This window comes from Zalophus californianus, chromosome 4 (genome assembly GCF_009762305.2).
Source record: "Zalophus californianus isolate mZalCal1 chromosome 4, mZalCal1.pri.v2, whole genome shotgun sequence".
In the NCBI taxonomy this organism is placed as follows: Eukaryota; Metazoa; Chordata; class Mammalia; order Carnivora; family Otariidae; genus Zalophus; species Zalophus californianus.
The window spans coordinates 187,959,868-187,977,476 of record NC_045598.1 but is presented as its reverse complement, the minus strand read 5'-3'; the positions used below and the strand labels follow the sequence as shown (position 1 = coordinate 187,977,476).

Genomic DNA, 17,609 nt, shown 5'->3' with positions numbered 1-17,609 from the left:
CTGGGGGATAGGGGCAGTGCATGCCGTTCTCTCTTGGCCCTCGCAGCCCTGGCTTTGTTTGCCTGGGGGCTGAGGATGCCAATTCTGAGGGGTCTGGGGGCTCAGCAGGGACAGGTGGACCCATGTTTCGGGGTAGAGCAGGAGCCAGCATGCATTCTTGAGCATCTCTAATGCGCTTTTCTGTGTGCCAAGCTCCCCACTGGGTCCCAGCCCTGCCTGCTCCCCTCCTCCCTCACGGCAGACGCAGGGCTTGTGAGCCACCCTCTCAGTCTTCCCAATGCCTGGTCCAGCAGTGGGCCTCACTCTTTGCCAGCTCCCTCTTCCTTGGGCCCCTGACATTTTGGATAATGGTGCTGATCACTGCCAGACATGAGCCTATGTGTCACAGTGTCAAAGCGAAGGGGTCAAGAGGCCTGTCCTGGTGGGTACTTGCTGATCCTCTCTGAGGAGTTTCAGCACAAGACCTGAGAAGCTTTTGCTCTCTGCTTTTGAAGTGCAGGGCTTTCTTCTTCTGTTTCATTTCTACTCGTAATCCCTGTACCGTGAATATAGCAAAAAGGCAGCCTTACTTCAGGAGGCCCTACTTCCCAGGGTATAGGTGCCCTTGTGCCCTGGTGGTACCACCCACCCCACAGCGTGGACCTCGGCCCTCCGTGGCCTGGCCTGCCGTGCAGTCCTCGGCCTGCCTCTCTGTTCTCCGGCCTCTCTTACTTACCCCCTGCTCCTCAGACCCAGCCACACGGGTCTGTTCTTGGAACAGAACGGCCTTGGTGCTGGCTGTGCCCTCTGCCGAGGCTCGTCCCCGTACCACCCCAGAGAGGATGCTCCTCCCAGCACACTCTGTGCCTTTGAGGCCCAGTGTTCTTTATAATACCTACGTCCACGTTCATGTTTCTGTTTCCCCTCTCTCCATTTGCTCCCCGCCGTACCGAGAGCTGCTGTAAGATTGTTGTACAGATGTGGGGAGGAATGGGTGGGTATTATGAACCCCATTTTACAGATAAGGAAACTGAGATTCAGGGAGTTCAAATGACTTGCCCAAGAACTCAGAGCAGGCCTTGGCTCATGGTGCATTTCGTGCTTATTGGCCGGCACCATGGGGCCCGAGGCCAGAGGGATAGTGTGAGCGTTATGCACCTCACATGGTCTCAGTGAAGAATTCCTACATGAATACCAGCTCTAGAAATCCTTAGCATCTGGAAGCATCTCATAATAAACTTTATTCACAATTAGTAAGTTATTTGAACACCTTAAAAACAAAGGATTTCCTAAGTGAGGAGGTTGTTCCTAGGACAGAGGGCATGACTGGCATAGGAGCACTAAACTGACCCTAAGCTGCTCTCTTGTAACGGCCAGCGGCTCTCATTCACACGGTGCCTTAGGCAAGGGTGTCGTAGTTCAGCTCAGTGCTCTTGGAGCAAGGGTGGTTTTCTCCTGCCTGCAGAGCACACACGGAAGGGGCCTGAGTGAGACACAGCACACAGCCCCTGCTCTGCACAGGGTTTCCAGGTCAGTGTAGGCAGCAGGTGGGGCAGAAACACACGAGGAGTGAGAGGGCAGGATGAGATGTAGGTCAGGTTGTCTAAAACTGTAGGACTGTCACCAGCAGGACCTGCTGGCTTACCTGCTGAGCTTGGACGGACAATAAGCGCTGGTCCGGCGGGAGCGGGGACACCCCCGACTTTGGAAGGTGCCCCGGAGGCTCCCTTGATGGTGAGGTGGTCTCTCGAGAAGCAAGGGGTGGCTCAGGGGGCTCTGCTTGTTCATTATTTAAATCAAGAAGGCAATAGAAATGTGGGAACATGTCCTTGAAAAATAGCATCGGATTGTAAGTTCTGTTAGGTTTCTGAAATTAGGAGCCCCAAGTGTATAGCATACTGCACTACAGCGTTTGTGTGTGTCTGCGCGTGCGCATGCACGTGTCTGCGTGTGTGCACATGCGCGTGTGCCTGTGCGTGTGTGCGCATGCGCGTGTGTCTGTGCGTGTGCGCACGTGTGTCTCTCCATTGGTTCAGTCTTTTATCCGGCAGTAAGCTCCCCTCGAGTTTCTCCGTGGCCCCGTGGTTCTAATGGCGACAAGACAGTCATGGTCCCTGCTGTCGTGAGATGTATGTAGGTAGAAGTTGAAGGGAAGTATTCAGCAGTACTTTCAAGTAGTAAGTACAAGTAAGTGGACCCATAAATAAAATAATGGCTAGTTCTAATTAGTGCCATTAAATAAGCAAAGATGGGCTGAAGTGGAGAAAAATAGCTTCTTCTGCGGTGTGGAACCTTGCCTTTCCTTGACTTTAAATATATTTAATATATTTAAAACGATGAGACTTTGAGCTTTCTCTGACAGTGTTGGAATGTTTTCCATCTGCGTTCTGGGAAATGATTTTGCTTGTGTGCTCTTGCATCCATGGTATGGGCACGAGTTCCCCCTGCTGTGGGTCAGGTGTTGTAAGGGGCACAAAAACCAGTCCACACAGATGGTTACCAGTGGTCAGATACTGCCCCTCGGTCCTCTGACCCTGCCTGCCGTTCTCACTGTGCTGCTTGGGCTAAAAGCCTGAAAACGACATTTCCCGATGCTGTTGGGTCGGCCACGGAGGCCCTTGCCTGGAGTGAAGGTGCAGGAAGGCGGAGGCGGATCTGCTCCTGGGGGCCCCCCCGCTGCTGATGGCTGCAGTGCCGGGAGATGTGGCTCTGCTCGGGTTGGTGATGGCAGCTGTGGCAGCCTTGCCTGGGGTGGCCGTGGCGGTGGCCCCATCTCCGTGGTCCAGCAGCGCCCAGCATCTGATAAGGTGCGAGTAAAAGCCAGTGAATGTTCATTAACGTGAATGAGTGACCAGCTAGCTGCAAGTGTCTCCTGGTTGTTAGGGGAGAGAGGCCTGACCAAGTAGGCATTTGTGGTGAAAATTTGTCTTTGACATTCTGATTTCAGTCTGTTGATTTTGAGATGGCTCACCCTCCTGCCCCCAGGGCCCCTGCTCTGGAGGACAAGCTTGAGAGGACTGGAAGCAGGGTAGCTGGGTGGGCCTCCTGGCAGACCGGGGAGGGCCAGGGGGCTCCTGGACCCGCTGCAGTGGACGTTCCCGTGAGCGGGGCCTGTCTTCCGATGGGAACCCTCCTTTGACCTCTTTGGAGGCGGAAGACTTGGGTCCTGTTCCAGTCTCTCTCTTATTGGCTCTTGATGGTGGGCAGATCACTCTCTGGGCAGACCTAGACTCAACATCAAGTTGAAGCTTATCTCCTTTGGGCCGTCTGGGAGTTTCTGGCTGTTCTTTCTGGTCTCATTGGGGTTGGCCATAAGCTTTCTCTCCTAAAGAATGTTTTGAGGAAACTTTCACCCATTTTGTTTAGAGAAACTTCCGGAGGTTGTTTGGGAAATGGGAGGTCTGAGACTCCTTCTCAGGATCAGCTACATGATTTGTGGTGCCCCTTTTCAGAAATTTCAGAAATTATGAAGACTTTGGAGCCTGTGACAGCAGAACATTAACCCTCCCCGCCCAAGCCTGGGCCTGTGTGGCTACAGCTCCAACCCCCCCGCCCAACCCCGCTAGAGCCAGTCCTGCCTCTTTAGTTTTTCCTCTCCAATCTTAAATTGTTGAGGCTTCTTTTTATGAAAGTAATGCCCTGCACTTGTTGCAGAGGGCTTAAACAAACATCATCCAGTGATTTGTGTAACTGCATGATCCTCCAGGCATTATATCCCCAATTGACAAATGAGAAAATTAAGACTGAGCTGAATATAAATGACCTGCCCTTGGTCAGACAGCTAGTAAGTGTACAGCTCAGTCTCCAGCCCAGGTTTCGACTCAAAGCTCAGGAATTTCTTTCTTTGTAATATGGCTTCTCATCACAGTGAGAAGCCCCTGTTCATCTGGGCTGAGGATAAATTCAGTGGATGATGCAAGATTTTTCTGAAATATAACAGAAGCCTCGGCCAAAATGCATGTTATTTGTTGAATACCCGCAGGTAGGAAAATGTAATTTATATTCTGTGGCTTCTAATATGTTTTCCACAGTATTCTCATCAGCGAAGACCTGCCTAGAGGTTTGAAGAATCACGTCTTTAACCTAAAATTCCAATCTCTATAAATGAATCTTTGTGTATAATTGGGGGAGTTATCATCACAGTAGGGGCGTGGAGTGTTTGAGAAGAAGAAACCCTTGGGGGCGGTTTCTGGGACCGTCAGCACTCCAACTTGGAATAATTTACCCATCTTTCTGTCTCCTTGTTGCTAGCGTTGCCACTGTCTCAGTTCAGCTCTGTGCAGAGGTGATGGTGGTGTACGTAGGTCCTGAGCTCGAGCACAGCGGGTGAAGGCTTTTCTGTCGTTTGTGCCAGGACTTTGTGACATGGCCAGGCTCAGTGCCGAGGTCGAGGTCAGTGTTGAGGTCAAGGTGGCCTGCACAGGCAGTGGGCTACAGCCTGGCCCTGCCGCCTCCCACTTGCCACCTCAGACAAGATCCCGTTTGCCCGAGTGCAGTAAGAGGACAAGAGACACTAACGCAGAGGGTTCTTCTGAGGGTCAGGGGAGGTAATATTCCTAAAGGACCTGGCAGCTATGGAGAGAAGGTTCTGAATAGCAGTTGTGTGCACTGTCCTAGGTGCTGGGGATGCAGCGAGAAATCACAGGTGCTTCCTACTGGACAGGTCCCTCCAATGTTGTAGAAAGAGTGCTGTGTGGCTCCCGTGGGGAGGACCTGATGCTGGGCAGGTGTTGAACAGCCACCCACTGCTGTTCTTCTACGGTTTCTGGGATAGAATCTCGAGGAAGGGCCTCCCCTGTGTGATCTGACACACTGAGGCTTGGAGAGGAGATGGTCTTCTTTCAGACAAAAATAATCATGTGATCAGTGATGTAATCAATGATTTATCTTAGATATACCCTCAGTAGAGTAGGGTGATGCAAGTATAAATGGTTCCTTTCAAAACCCCAGGAAAATGATTTTTTAAATGTTGATTTTTTGGACCATGACAGAGAAAACACAGAGTTCCTTAGCTGCCAGGCAGAGCAACCTGTTAAAACAAGTGGTATTTTCTTTGGTTGTGCGAAGGGGCTGGGGGCTGCTGCTGGAGTCAGTGTGGGCTCAAAGATGCTGCTGAAGGGCCAGGTCGAGGTGCAGTGTGCTCTAGAGAATGGCTTCTGTGAGCCTGCCCTGGGGGTTTCTCCTGCCTGAGGGTCTGGGAAGCCCCGTAAGGAGGGGTGGGAGGAAGGAGGGAGGAGGCTGGGCTTAAGTCCCTATGGCCCCACTTACTAGCTCTGTGATTCCCAGGCACATGTATTAACTCGTTTGGACCTTGAGTGTCCACCCTCTAACAGTGGGGATTATAATACCTGTCTCACGAAGTGGTGATGAAGAGTAATGAGATAAACTGCTTGAAAGTGCCTCACACTGGACAATGCCCAACGCAAGTTAATTGATTTTGAAGTTCCTTGTGATTTGCCTAACAGGGTGTCTTAAAGGAAGTAGAGGGCCATGGAAGTGGACGTGGGCACTGCTTTACTTTTCTCTTGTTTTGTAACAAATCGCTACAAGCTTAGCGACTTAAAACAACACAGGCTTATTTTCTCATCGTTTCTGTGGGTCAGGAGTCTAGCATGTGTTTGCTTGGTCCACTGCTCAGGGTCTTACAGGCTGAAATCTGGGTGTCACGTGGGGCTGTGTCCTCATCTGGAGGCTTGACTAGGGAAGGATCTGGGTCAGGTTCCCTCAGGTTGTTCTTCATTCACTTCCTGTGGTTGTATCCCTGAGGCCCCTGCTCTCTTCCTGGCTGTCAGCCAGGACCCTCCCAGCTCATGGAGGCCCTCTCCAATCCTTGCTACTATGGCCTCTTCCATACACCCACTCATGCTTTGAATCTTTTCACTAAGGAGGGATGTGGGCCCCGTAAGGGCCCACCTGATTAGATCAGCCCACTCCCAGGACAATCTCCTATTGACTAACTCAAAGCCAAGTGGTTGGGGACCTTTTTACAAAATCCCCTCACCTTTGTTATAGAACATAATCCAATCACCATATTCACGCTCGGGGAGAGGGTTACACAGGGCATGTACACCAGGACCAGGGGTCTCGAGGTCCTCTCCGAATTCTGCCTTCAAAAGGTGTTGGACTACAGCTGACCTGGGAGTGACCCAGGAGGAGACGCCACCATCTTCTCTCACATTCTTAAGGAGGAGACAGGGGAGTCATTCTCTGTGCCACTTAATGTTGACTGCTGCACCATCTTCCTAAGTACCAGCCTCTGGACCAGTGAAGATCTGTGTGACTTATGGGTCCTTGTCAGGAACAGCGCTATCTGGGTTGATTTCAGTTCTGTAAAGTTGCATTTGGCACACGGGCATGAATTCAGCCAGCTTAAGATGGCGAGAAACATCCATTACAAAGTATCCAAGTGGCAGTGGTGACTTCCTGTTAGAGAAGGCTACAGTTACACTAGCTTTATTTTCATCTGAAGATGGCCGTATGCTCACTGCTTCACTGGGAAAATAAATTGCCGGAGGAGTAATCTGAAACCATGTGAAATATGCAGAAACACCAACTAACGCATAGATTATTTTGTGTGTGCATTTCTAGATTTCCAGTGGGTTCAAGGAGCCGTGTGTGAAGTTCAGCTGATGGTATACAACCCAATGCCATTTGAACTCCGAGTTGAAAACATGGTATGTATCACCAGTCAACAACTTGCCATGAAACTAAGTTTTTACTTAATATTTGAGGCACATATCCTATGATATATGTCTGTTTTCATATTTGTTTTGCCAAAGATGATAAGGTTTCTGTGAAGGAAGACCACGTCTTGTCATGCTTGTGTCTTTAGTGCTCTTTGCTCAATGTTTGAATCAGTGAACAGACCCCTCTGATTTGAACACACACCACGTGTAGTTGATTGGATGTGAGATTTGAAATAATCATGTTGAAATTTACATGAGAGGAGCACAGGTTACAAAGTGTATGTTCTGTTGGCTACTGAGTATCAGCCTTACTTTATTGCTACAGGATGATAAGATGGTCAAGGCCTGAGGGAAGAACAAGGTCTGCACAGTAGGAGAGTGAATTACCGCACCAGCAGTGGGAGCTTTCTCTCAGGTCTGAAATCCACTGTTCTGTGTCTACGTTTGTGTAGGGCATTAAAGGCTCACTTTGTAGTGCTGTCCACTGGAGCCACTCACCTAATTCCATAGTCAGTGGGAAGGAGATGTGTACTGGCTCTCCAGACTAATTCTGATGTCTCCGGGCCAGAGCCACCCACCTGCCATGAGGGTCCCATTTCTCAAGTCTCCTCTGTGCTTATTATTATGTAGCGCGGCTGGGTAACTATGGGTTATTACCTAGTACCATGTGTTGCTGTGTAGCTCTGCTTGGTACTATATGTTAGTACCTGATATTACATATTAGCATACAGTATTGCTTTGTGATTTTTTTTTCAGAGACTTGCAAAGGCTGGTTTTGAGATAGTTCATGTTTTCTTTTAGAGTTTTATGACTCATGTTCAGAGTAAGGGGTGGGCTTTTTGTGAAGATACCTTGATGAGCGCTCATGCCACGTATCATGCTGTGGGCAGGGCACTAGGGGGACCTAGACCCTGTCATGGTCAGTGCTGGGGGTACATGAGGTGCTCCAGAGCCCACGTGGAGAGTCAGGGAAGGTTCCCTGGGAGAGACAAGGGCTCAGCTGAGAAGATAAGGATGAGTAGGAGTTCACCAGGCAGACTGGTGGTTATTTAAGATGATGATTAGGCTCTCAGCATGAGACATAGGTTTCCAAAATTCTTTAGAGCTCTGAGAATTTCAGCTGCATGTCAAGCCTACAGCCCTGAGGTCACTCAGAGAGGAAGCCAACAGGGATGAGTATTGTCCTCCTCCTGTCATGCAAGAAACTGCCAGCTTTAGGGTTTGGCTCTCAGGTCAGACCTCTTAATGACTTTCTGTCTCTTGGCTTGAACAGGGAATAATTGTTCAGAGGATTTTTCCCCCAAAGTGCCTCAAGTATCAGTTGCTTGCTGCTCTTTCTGACACTTTTTTTTTTGTCTTAAAAAGTAGCTTTCAGGGGCACCTGGGTGGCTCAGTCGGTTAAGCGCCCAACTCTTGATTTCGGTTCAGGTCATGATCTCAGAGTTGTAAGATCAAACCCTGCTGCTTGGGACGCCTGGGTGGCTCAGTTTGTTAAGCATCTGCCTTCAGCTCAGGTCATGATATCAGGGTCCTGGGATCGAGCTCCGCATTGGGCTCCCTGCTCAGTGCAGAGCCTGCTTCTCCCTCTCCCTCTGCCTCCCGCTCCCCCTGCTTGTGCTCTCTCTCTGTCAAATAAATAAAATCTTAAAAAAAAAAAAAAAAAAAAAAAGATTGAACCCTGCCTTGCGCTCTGTGTTGGGTGTGGAGCCTGCTTAAGATTCTTCCTCTCACTCTGCCTCCCCCGACCCCTGCACTCTCTCTCTCTCTCTCTCTCAGAAAAAGTAGCTTTCATTTTTATCTGGTTTAAAAGTAATATGTGCTTTTTAATAAAGAGTTAGGAAGAACAATGAATAAAATAAAAATTACTACTAGAAGGTAGCCCACAAATCATGGTCAGAATTTAAAAAATGAAATTATGAAATATTTCAAGCATTAAGAAATGAAATTATGAAATATTCCAAGCATGTGAAATGTTAACAGGGAATAATAAGCGCTCCTAATATCCACCATCCACATTTAATGACTGTTAACTGTTGGTCATATTTGCTTTTGCTATTTTAAGAAGAACTAAAATGCCAGTACATTTTGCCTGGAGACAGCAGCCGTCTACGTGCTGTCTTGCACTGTTGCCCACTACCTCTGTCCTCCGTGTAGATCATTTCATGCTTTGGCTCAAAATGTGGCTCAGGTGTGCTCATTACCACTAGAGCACCTGCTTCTGGGTGCTTTCTGTAGACAGTTAGGAAGAGCATGCATGCGTGTACACGTAGACATGTAATTACATATAAACCTACATGCATAATCTGCATACGTGCACACACACCTGTGCCCCCCCCCACACATGTTCAGGACACACATGCAAAACTAGATCAGCCCGACTTCACCATGGTGCTGCCAGGTCTAGCCCATCTCCGCAGGGCCCTCTCTTGCCTTTGCCCTTTTCACACCTGTGTCCTTTCCCAGTGTGAGGACTGAGGTCCCAGCACCATGGTGCTGACTTCCTTGCTCAGTCCTGTAGCATGTGGAGTAGGTTCAGGGCTGCGTAGGTCGCAGCCCTGCAGAAGACAAACCCCGGAAGGAGCCGGGGCCTCATATGTGCGTGCCCCTGCTCTGTGTCTCCACGGTGGGCTGCAGATTTCTGCAGGGCTGTCTTACATACACATCATTCATTGCTTTGTTCCCTCGCAGTGGACGTTTTTGATCTCTTAGTGCATGGTGTTTTTGTATTTTATTTTCTAATATTTTTTGTTTATTGCCAGATGATAGAAATACCTTTGCTTTTTTTTTATGCTGACTTTGTGACTTTGCTAAATGCAGTTGCCAGTTCAAGTTCCATTGCTGATTCCATCGGGTTTTTATGTTACAGTTCTGTTTTTTCTGAGTAACTGTCTGCATGCCTTTATTTCTGTTTCTTACGTATTGCACTGGGTAGGACCTCTGTTACAGTGTTGAGGAGAAGTGCTGAGCGTGGACATGCCTGCAGTGTTTACAATCATGGGGCAGCTCCTCGAAGCCAGAGGATCTGTCTTGTTCCCTGTCGAGCATAGCCTGGCACATAGTGAAATGAACTGATCATTCATAGATGCATTGAGGGATATTAATTGATGATATGTTTCCATATTTTATTTTTTCTTTATGTTTCCATATTTTATTTTTTCTTTACATTTACATTCCAATTTGGTAAAGCAACAAAAAGCACGTTTGAAAAATACAGCCAGGAGGGCTGACATCAAGATGGAGTTGTTCAGACACCCACTGTGCTTTCCATTTCAGGGCTTTTTGTGGTAAGCACGCTCTGGCCGTCTCTGTGGCTCTCGTGGACCTTTATGAAGCCACACATCGCTGTCCTCCCGGCAGTCCTGGGGTTTGCCCGTTAGCAGATGTCCTCTGCCCCCGGGGAACCGGTGATGTGGCGGGGGTTTGGGCTGTGCTTCTCATGCCACTGTTGCTCGCTCTAGGGGCTCCTCACCAGCGGAGTGGAGTTCGAGTCTCTCCCTGCGGCACTCTCCCTTCCTGCTGAATCTGGTCTTTACCCAGTGACTCTTGTTGGGGTCCCACAGACGACTGGAACGATCACTGTGAACGGTAAGGAGACTTGCTGTCTGGTTTCAGGTCAAGCAGGACAGCTGAACCCCTGTCCTGCCCCACTGAGGCCTGTCACCGGTCACCTGGTGTTGGTTCTCACCGACTGAGAGATAATGGAGCCATGGCGTGGAAAGGAATGGCTTTGAGTGCATGGGATACAGGGGGCCCACAGTGTATACGGTGGGAGGGGCCCTGCTCTGTGTCAGGCCTCTTGTTCCTGTTCTGCTGGCCTCTTCCAGCGGGACTGCAGACATGCCCACAGGCTCCCCCGTGCAGTCCAGTCCTGCTGACTTCCTGGCTTCCTCTCGCTTGACCCGACCCTTCTCTCCCCTCTCGGCCACCCCCCTTCCGAGGTCCATGTGTGCGCGCAGAATCCATCGTCCCCCTCTGCGTTGGTTGTCTGACCCTCTACATCCTGCGGCTAGTTCTTATCACTCCGCCAGAACCGCCGTCTCCGAGTCCCTAGCAAACCCAGGCTTGTCTGCCTCCGCTGCTCGGCCTCCTTGGGCACCGCTGCCCACCTGCCCTTGTGGGCGCTCGCCTCCCGTTTCTGTGAGGCGCCCCCTCTGCTCTCCTTTGCACGAAGCATCCTGCTGATGCCGCTTCTACACGCCCCCCCCCCCCATGGTATTTCTCAGGGCCAGGCTCTGTCCTTCCCTCCTCTCCCTCCCCCTTCCCCCATCTGCCCCTCCCCTCCCCCCCACAGCAGGCTACCTCTAGGCAATCTCAGCCTCTCAGTGACTTTTCTGGTTTCAGGGCCCATCCCTATGCTGCTGATTCCCAGGGCCGTGGCTCCGTCCAGACCCCTTTCCTGAACCTGCATAGTCAGCCTCTAACCAGCCAGCCCCTTGGCTGCCTTGTGGGCGCTTCGCTGCAAGGTGTCCCAACGAGAGTACCCCCCCCCCCCCCCCCAGCTGCCCTTGTCCTGTGGCCCGAATCTTGAAACTCGGTGAGGTTGTCACCATCCTGCCAGACACCCAAAGCAGGCCTTCGTAGGTGTGCTCACCCCTGCTGTCTCTCACCAGCTCCACACCTGCCCCTACGCTACTGACCAGCCCTTCGGTGCTCCCATCCATGTCCTCGGGCGCTCAGAGTCTGCAGAACAGGACCCTCTTACAGGGTTTGTCTCATAAGCAACAGGGCTCGTCATTCAGCATCGTCTTGGTGGTTAGTGAGTCCGTTCTCCCTACTGCTGCCAAGTGGCCTTTCTGCAGGACATGTGTGGCCGTGTCATCTCTTAACCGGAAGTCCTGGCCCCGTGTCCACACCTGCCCCATCAAGCCTCAACTCCTTCAGCATGGCTGTGGAGCCCCCTGTGTGATCTGGCCCTGCGGTGCCTCGGCCCCCCCACCTCCCCGAGGTACCTGCCCCTCTCAGAGGCTCCTTGCACTTCCGGAAGCGTGCCCGGCTTTCTGAGCTCTGCCTGTGCTTTTCCTTCTGTTGGTGCACTTCCGGGCTTGGCTGGCTCCCGTGCTGCTCTCTGTTCTTAGCTCAGACTTCCCTTAGTCTTAGAGACTGCCCTCGGCTTCTCGCTGCTGGGTCAGGTGCTCTGCTCGGCTCTCCTGCAATGCTCTGCTGCCGAGGCCAGTTGCTCGCTGGCCTTGTCTGCCTTGCCATTCCCCAGTGTGCGCTGGGTCTGTAGTAGATACTGGGTGACTGCAAGAAGAGACAGTTCTGGGAAAGGCTGGTGTCTGTGGTGGGTGAGGGGGGTGTCATGCTGGGTTAGGATGTGTGGCAGCAAGCGCTGAGAGGGGCCCAGCACACGACTGGTGGGAATGTCGGGGAGAGGTGACCCAGAAGGGGAGAGTGGGTCGAGAAGGACTTCCTCCTACCCAGGGACCCTGAGCTTTGAAGGCCAACTAGGAATTACCCGAGTGAATGGCGTGGGGAGTGGGGGGGTGGTTCTAGGCACAAAGAACAAGTGGTCCAGAGACCCATGGAGTGTTGGGAACTGGGGCTGGCTCCAAGGAGCTGGTCCCAGGCAGAGGGACAGGTAGTGACAAGGCTGGGAAGGTAGACAGACGCCAGACCCGGAAGAGCTAAGAGGTGCTGGCTTTCTCCCAGGGGCTGCATCTCATTAAGAGGAGAGAGACGGTCAGACAGGCAGTGCAGAGGGACCCCCAGGCTGCTCTGTGGGGTATGGGCCGGAGGTGGGCAAGACTGGGGGTAGGCAGACCAGCTCTGTAGCTGTTGGCATAATCCTGGGATGCAGTCAGGAAGCTAGGGTCACAGCTGTGGTGGGAAGTGGAGTGGAGGAGACAAATGAGAGAGGAAATAATTAAGACTGATGGGATTGACCCCTGATTAGTAACCGGTACCCACTGGATGAGGAGTCAGACTCTTAGTGACAGAGCTCTGAGTTGGTACAGACAAGTCGCGTGCATTTTTGGCACACCTTCTGTAGGAAGTGGAAAGACCTGACCTCGTGTTATCAGAAATGTCATTAGACGTAACAGAATTTGTCATCAGGTTTTGAATTTCTTTGCAGTCTTCTTCAGCGATACATAAGAAGAGGAAAATGACTGATTTTAATTAAGAAATGGAGAACAAAGGTTGCTTAGGTGAAACCACATTATGTCAGGTTTTCTGGAAAGAAAAATAGGAGGGGGCATGTTGCCAGATGTGGGCTTCAGTGGAGGAACATGTTTGCAAGTTAAATTAAGTCTTTTAAGAAACGTATTTCAAAAGGAAGGAAGCGTGGGTGCTGTGAATTGGTGATTTTACGTTGCGAGAGCATTTTACCACTGGCAGAAGGTGAAGGAGCCACTGATGGGCCGTTAGGGCCTGACTCGCCCGGAACTAACCGGCTGCTCCTCTGATGCCTGTAACCATTTACTGTGCGTGCACAGAAGTCCTCACCCTGAGCATGTAGTCACGGGCGTTGTTTACTTTTCTTATACAGTGAACATTGTTTATAATAATTATCTCTCAAAATTTCACAAAAGCCATATTAAAGCTTTGCTTAAATAATTTCAAGTGCTTATCTAACCAGTGGAGGTTTTTTGTTTTTTGTTTTTGTTTTTTGGCTTGGCAAATTCGCTAATCTTAGATCACAGTGCTTGTACGAATACGGCAGATTTGCCGGATCACGTAGCAGTTATAATAACAATAATTGGCTCTTGAGCTTTCATTTTGATTTTGAAGACCTTGCATCACTTTTCAGATACTTACTCAGCGCCATTATGTCCTGCAAAGGAACATGAACTATCACTCCCTCAGAGACAGGCAGATTTGAAAAGCCAAATTGTCCAAGTGTTGAGACCCTAGTACTAAGTTGTGTAGAGATTTCTAGTTGATGAAGACTCACATGTGCTTTCACTCGGACCCAGGCGACCCCGTGAGGTAGGAATGTGGGGACTGGCCCCACCCGTCTCTGTGGGCACCCAAGGCTTTGGGCCGAGCTGTGGGTGACAGCTGACGGAACTCGGGTCTGGGGTGGGGGGCCATGCTCCTCCCTGCTGGGGGCGGCCTCCAGATGGGGGCCTGAGTGTGGAGGCCTTTCCAGGGGCTGTGAAGCTCTTCATTTCGCTTCCTAGGTTACCATACCACGGTCTTTGGCGTCTTTAGTGACTGTTTGCTGGATAACCTCCCGGGAGTGAAGACCAGCGGCTCCACGGTGGAAGTCATTCCTGCCCTGCCCAGACTGCAGATCAGCACTTCCCTGCCCAGGTAGGGGGCAGGCATCTGCCTTCCCACAAGAGAGGGCACTTCAGAATCGTTCTAAGCATACATTTTTAGTGGCACCAAGAGTCTGAGTTAATCTGTGATTCTTAGGACCAAAATATGGGCAAAGCGTTTCTTCAGGATAACCAGTAGACTATATGCTTTGCTTAAAGGGAAGTAGAACAGAGTTGAAGTGTTTCTTACCATGAACAGAACAAAATGGGAGATTAGCCTTTGGAATCATATTTTTTTGTGAAAAATAGTTAACTCTTATCTTTTAAAAAGTAGATTTTTTTTTTTTTTTTAAAGAGCATTATAGGAAAGCATGGAGAAGAAAGGGAGATACATCTCAGGAGCCCCAGAAATGATTGCTATTACTGCTTTGTGGTTTTTCCTTCCAGTGTGTATCCACCTCCTTTTTTGAAATACATGTTTGCATATTGAGATGATGTTATATTATACATAGTGTCCTAGGTTACTTTTTGCATAGCCATAGAACATAAGCTAAAAAATTCCCATTTTAATTGCTTCAAAAAGGATGTTGTAAAGATACTCAGTTTGGACGATGGAAATGTTTTAAAACAGGGCAGCTAGCAGCGATCATTGTACTGCTTTGTGAGTTTACTAAAAATGATCGAATTACGTACTTAAAACAAGTGAATTTCATGGTATACAAATAATACCTCAATTAAAAAAAGAATTTCGGTGGCTTTAGTGTGGCGTCCATGATTCCTTAAGTGAGTGTTGCTTCTAATTAACATTAATATTGTTGGGACTGAGTTATCAAATTCACTCCCACACATTTATCAACACCTGCCGCATGATCTAGGCTTGGCCTATACGACTAGCCACCAATCAGAATCGCCCTCGACCTGGACTTTGCCTGTTGTAGGAGCTCCTGTCCAGAAGGGAGATAGATTCACCATGGTCAAGTTTGCTAAGTGCTCCTGAAAATAAGAAGTGGAGGGAGGCCACTCTCCCGTTCACGGTTCAGGAAGGCTTCACAGGTGTGATGTTTAAATTGGGCCTTAGAAGATTCACAAAAGTTGGCCATATGATCAGGCAAGGAAAAAGATGCCCAGGAAAGGGGACATGTCTGACTGCCATCTCCTTACTGTCATTCCTCCCTGCCGGACTCAGCCCCGTTCCGGCTCTAGCTCTGTTGCATCGGACGCTGGACTTAGGGACGGTTGGCACCTGTGTTGGCCGGGCCTCGGGCTGCACTGCGGCTCTACTTTCTCCTACCTTCTTTTCCTATGGTCCTGGTGGGGGGCTGATACCCTGTTTGAGATGCAAAGTAATTAGTCTCGCTGTGTTTTAGTTTTCCTGAATACCTCCTTTGCAATTTCAAGTTGACTACAAACAGCTTTTACTTTGAGAAGGACTGCATGTTAAAATACAGAAAGAAGTCATTTATAGTGAGGACAGGAGTCACTCTTCCTTCCTTGACAGAAAAAGTTTACTTCTTGACTCATGAGCAACTTTGAAGGTGTAAGATGCAAAGCAGTGCATTCACCTTGATTCCTTATGCTATTATTTTCTGAAAATGTGGTTTGGATATAAAGCTTCTCTCTCAGAGCCAGCAATGGGAGTCCCCCAGGAGGCGCATGGTTGGCTCGATAAGCCTGATTTGTTTAAACATCGTCTCTTGGATGCCAGAGGTGTGAGACCAGCATTGTCTGGAACATTCTTGTCTGTCTTTTGGACTGGTGTGGGGATATGAAGCTCTCTTGCGGCACATAGAACAGGACTTGGGTCTGACCCCGGTCCTTTGGACTGCAGCCAGGAGCAGAGCTAGAAAGCACTGGCTCGCAGGGAGGCTGTTGGGTACTTGCTGGGTGGGGTGGCCCGCAGCTGTCCATTTCTGGTTCAGTTAAGTATATGGTGTAGACTCATGGCGCTTTCTGTGGAAATCCTTCAGGTACAAGGAGGAAGAGAGTGGGGAGCCAGATGGACCCTTCCTACCCCAAGAGAGAATGTTGACCCTTTCCTCCAGTGACCACCCCCTTTTTCTTGGGGCCAGACTTCTCCAGAGCATGGTGTATGTGTTTGAACCCAAGGGCTGTGGTGCAGGAACCCCCGGGGAGAGGCGGCAGGCTTCAGGTCTGCACGCTGGGCTGCACTCTCACATGGCACGGGCCCCACCCGACCACGCAGATGCCATATGACCCCAGGGCTCTGTGTCCCATCAGGCGCTTGCAGCCTTTGCTCGTCATTTTCACCTGTGACGTGGAGTCCCTTGTACATACTTTCCATTGATCTGTCCCTCCAGTGTCCATGGTGTCAGTCGGAATGGTTCATCTAAGTTTTCTTCTTTAATCTATGGGTTTTCACAAGGCAATTCTGAGCATGAGATTTGCAAATTTTTTAAGAGAGCACTGCTTCACAGATCATTTGAATTAATTCATTGTTTCATTTTCGGCCCCACCATAATCCAGTAGTTAAGGATTTTTATACTTCAAACACACACACACACACACACACACACACACACACACACACACACACACACACACGAGGCTAAGGCTGAATGGGAGTGCAGGACGCGTCTGCACGCGCAAGGTTCTCTGCATGCGGCACTCACCCTGTGCTCCTGATAGCTGGGATTCACGTTCCCCAGTCCCTGTTTCTGGAATGTGTTAAGTCTGGTGATGTGAATAGTTCTGAAATGCCACTGTTTTCTTTGAATCTTTCTTTTTAAAGTTTATTATAACTATTACTGCTATTTTAGTTCTGCACACTCACTGCAGCCTTCTTCTGGCGATGAGACATCTACTAATGTGTCGGTCCAGCTTTACAACGGGGAGACTCAGCAGCTTGTCATTAAGCTGGAGAACATTGGGATGGAACCGTTGGAGAAACTAGAAGTCACCTCCAAAATTCTCACCACCAAAGGTGGGTTTGACCCAGAAATGTTTATCTTTTTTATTTTCAGAAGAGACACTTTAAATAGCTAGTGCTCAGAAAGTGTAAAAGCTTCTTCCTCTTTTAGTTTGATGCCATCCTGAAATTGACGTGTGAAGAACACACGAAGGAAGATAAAGGAACAAAGAATGCACCTTTGTCCCTGGTGCTGTTTACATTTACCAGATCCTCAGGAAGAATACTCTTGAATGAGTGCAGAGAAACATTAGGGGCTCAGACATGTTACCATTGAGGGATCCATCCATCCAGCCCCGGGTTTTTTTGTGGGTTTAAGCATAGAGACTGTGTGCTCCCTTTTAAAGGCAGGTACTTTGTTTCCTGGTCCTGGGACATGTGAGCTGGGGTGTTGTGAGACCTGTGTTGAAGTTTTGGCTTCACCATTTACTAGCTGTTTGTCCTTTGCATGCCTCAGTTTCTTCCTGGGTAGGCAGGGGAGGTAGTACTCAGCATGTAAAGTGAAGTAGCGTGCAGTGAATATGTAGTATATTAGTGGTTAGTGAGTGGTATTGATCAAGGGGAGAGTGTATTGTACACAAGGAGGAAAAGGTACCAAGAGTAAAAAGTGGAAATACAGTCAGGTCATTTAATAAAGTTAGAGAACTTATACAGGCCAGTGAGGCCTAAGACAGAAGAGGGGAAGTAAGCTAGCAGAACTTGGGGGCATTTCCATGCTCCCGAAGTGGGGGTGAGGTGAGCCAGGCATATACAGTGGGAGCTTGCCTGCTTGTGGTTGAGTTTCTAGGGAAGGGTGTACTAGCTACATCTTACTCC

General features: G+C 49.5%; 1 protein-coding gene across 7 annotated transcripts in view; it reads left to right on the top strand.

Moving 5' to 3' along the window:
• The window catches only part of TRAPPC9 (trafficking protein particle complex 9), a 538,722-nt gene that overhangs the window by 110,655 nt on the left and 410,458 nt on the right, over positions 1-17,609 (top strand). For all 7 annotated transcript variants that reach the window (XM_027598884.2, XM_027598890.2, XM_027598898.2 and 4 more), the window contains 4 exons: positions 6,568-6,653; positions 10,124-10,250; positions 13,787-13,919; positions 16,645-16,808. In XM_027598884.2, the coding sequence (XP_027454685.2) occupies positions 6,568-6,653; positions 10,124-10,250; positions 13,787-13,919; positions 16,645-16,808 (510 nt within the window). The remainder of the gene's footprint in view (positions 1-6,567; positions 6,654-10,123; positions 10,251-13,786; positions 13,920-16,644; positions 16,809-17,609) is intronic.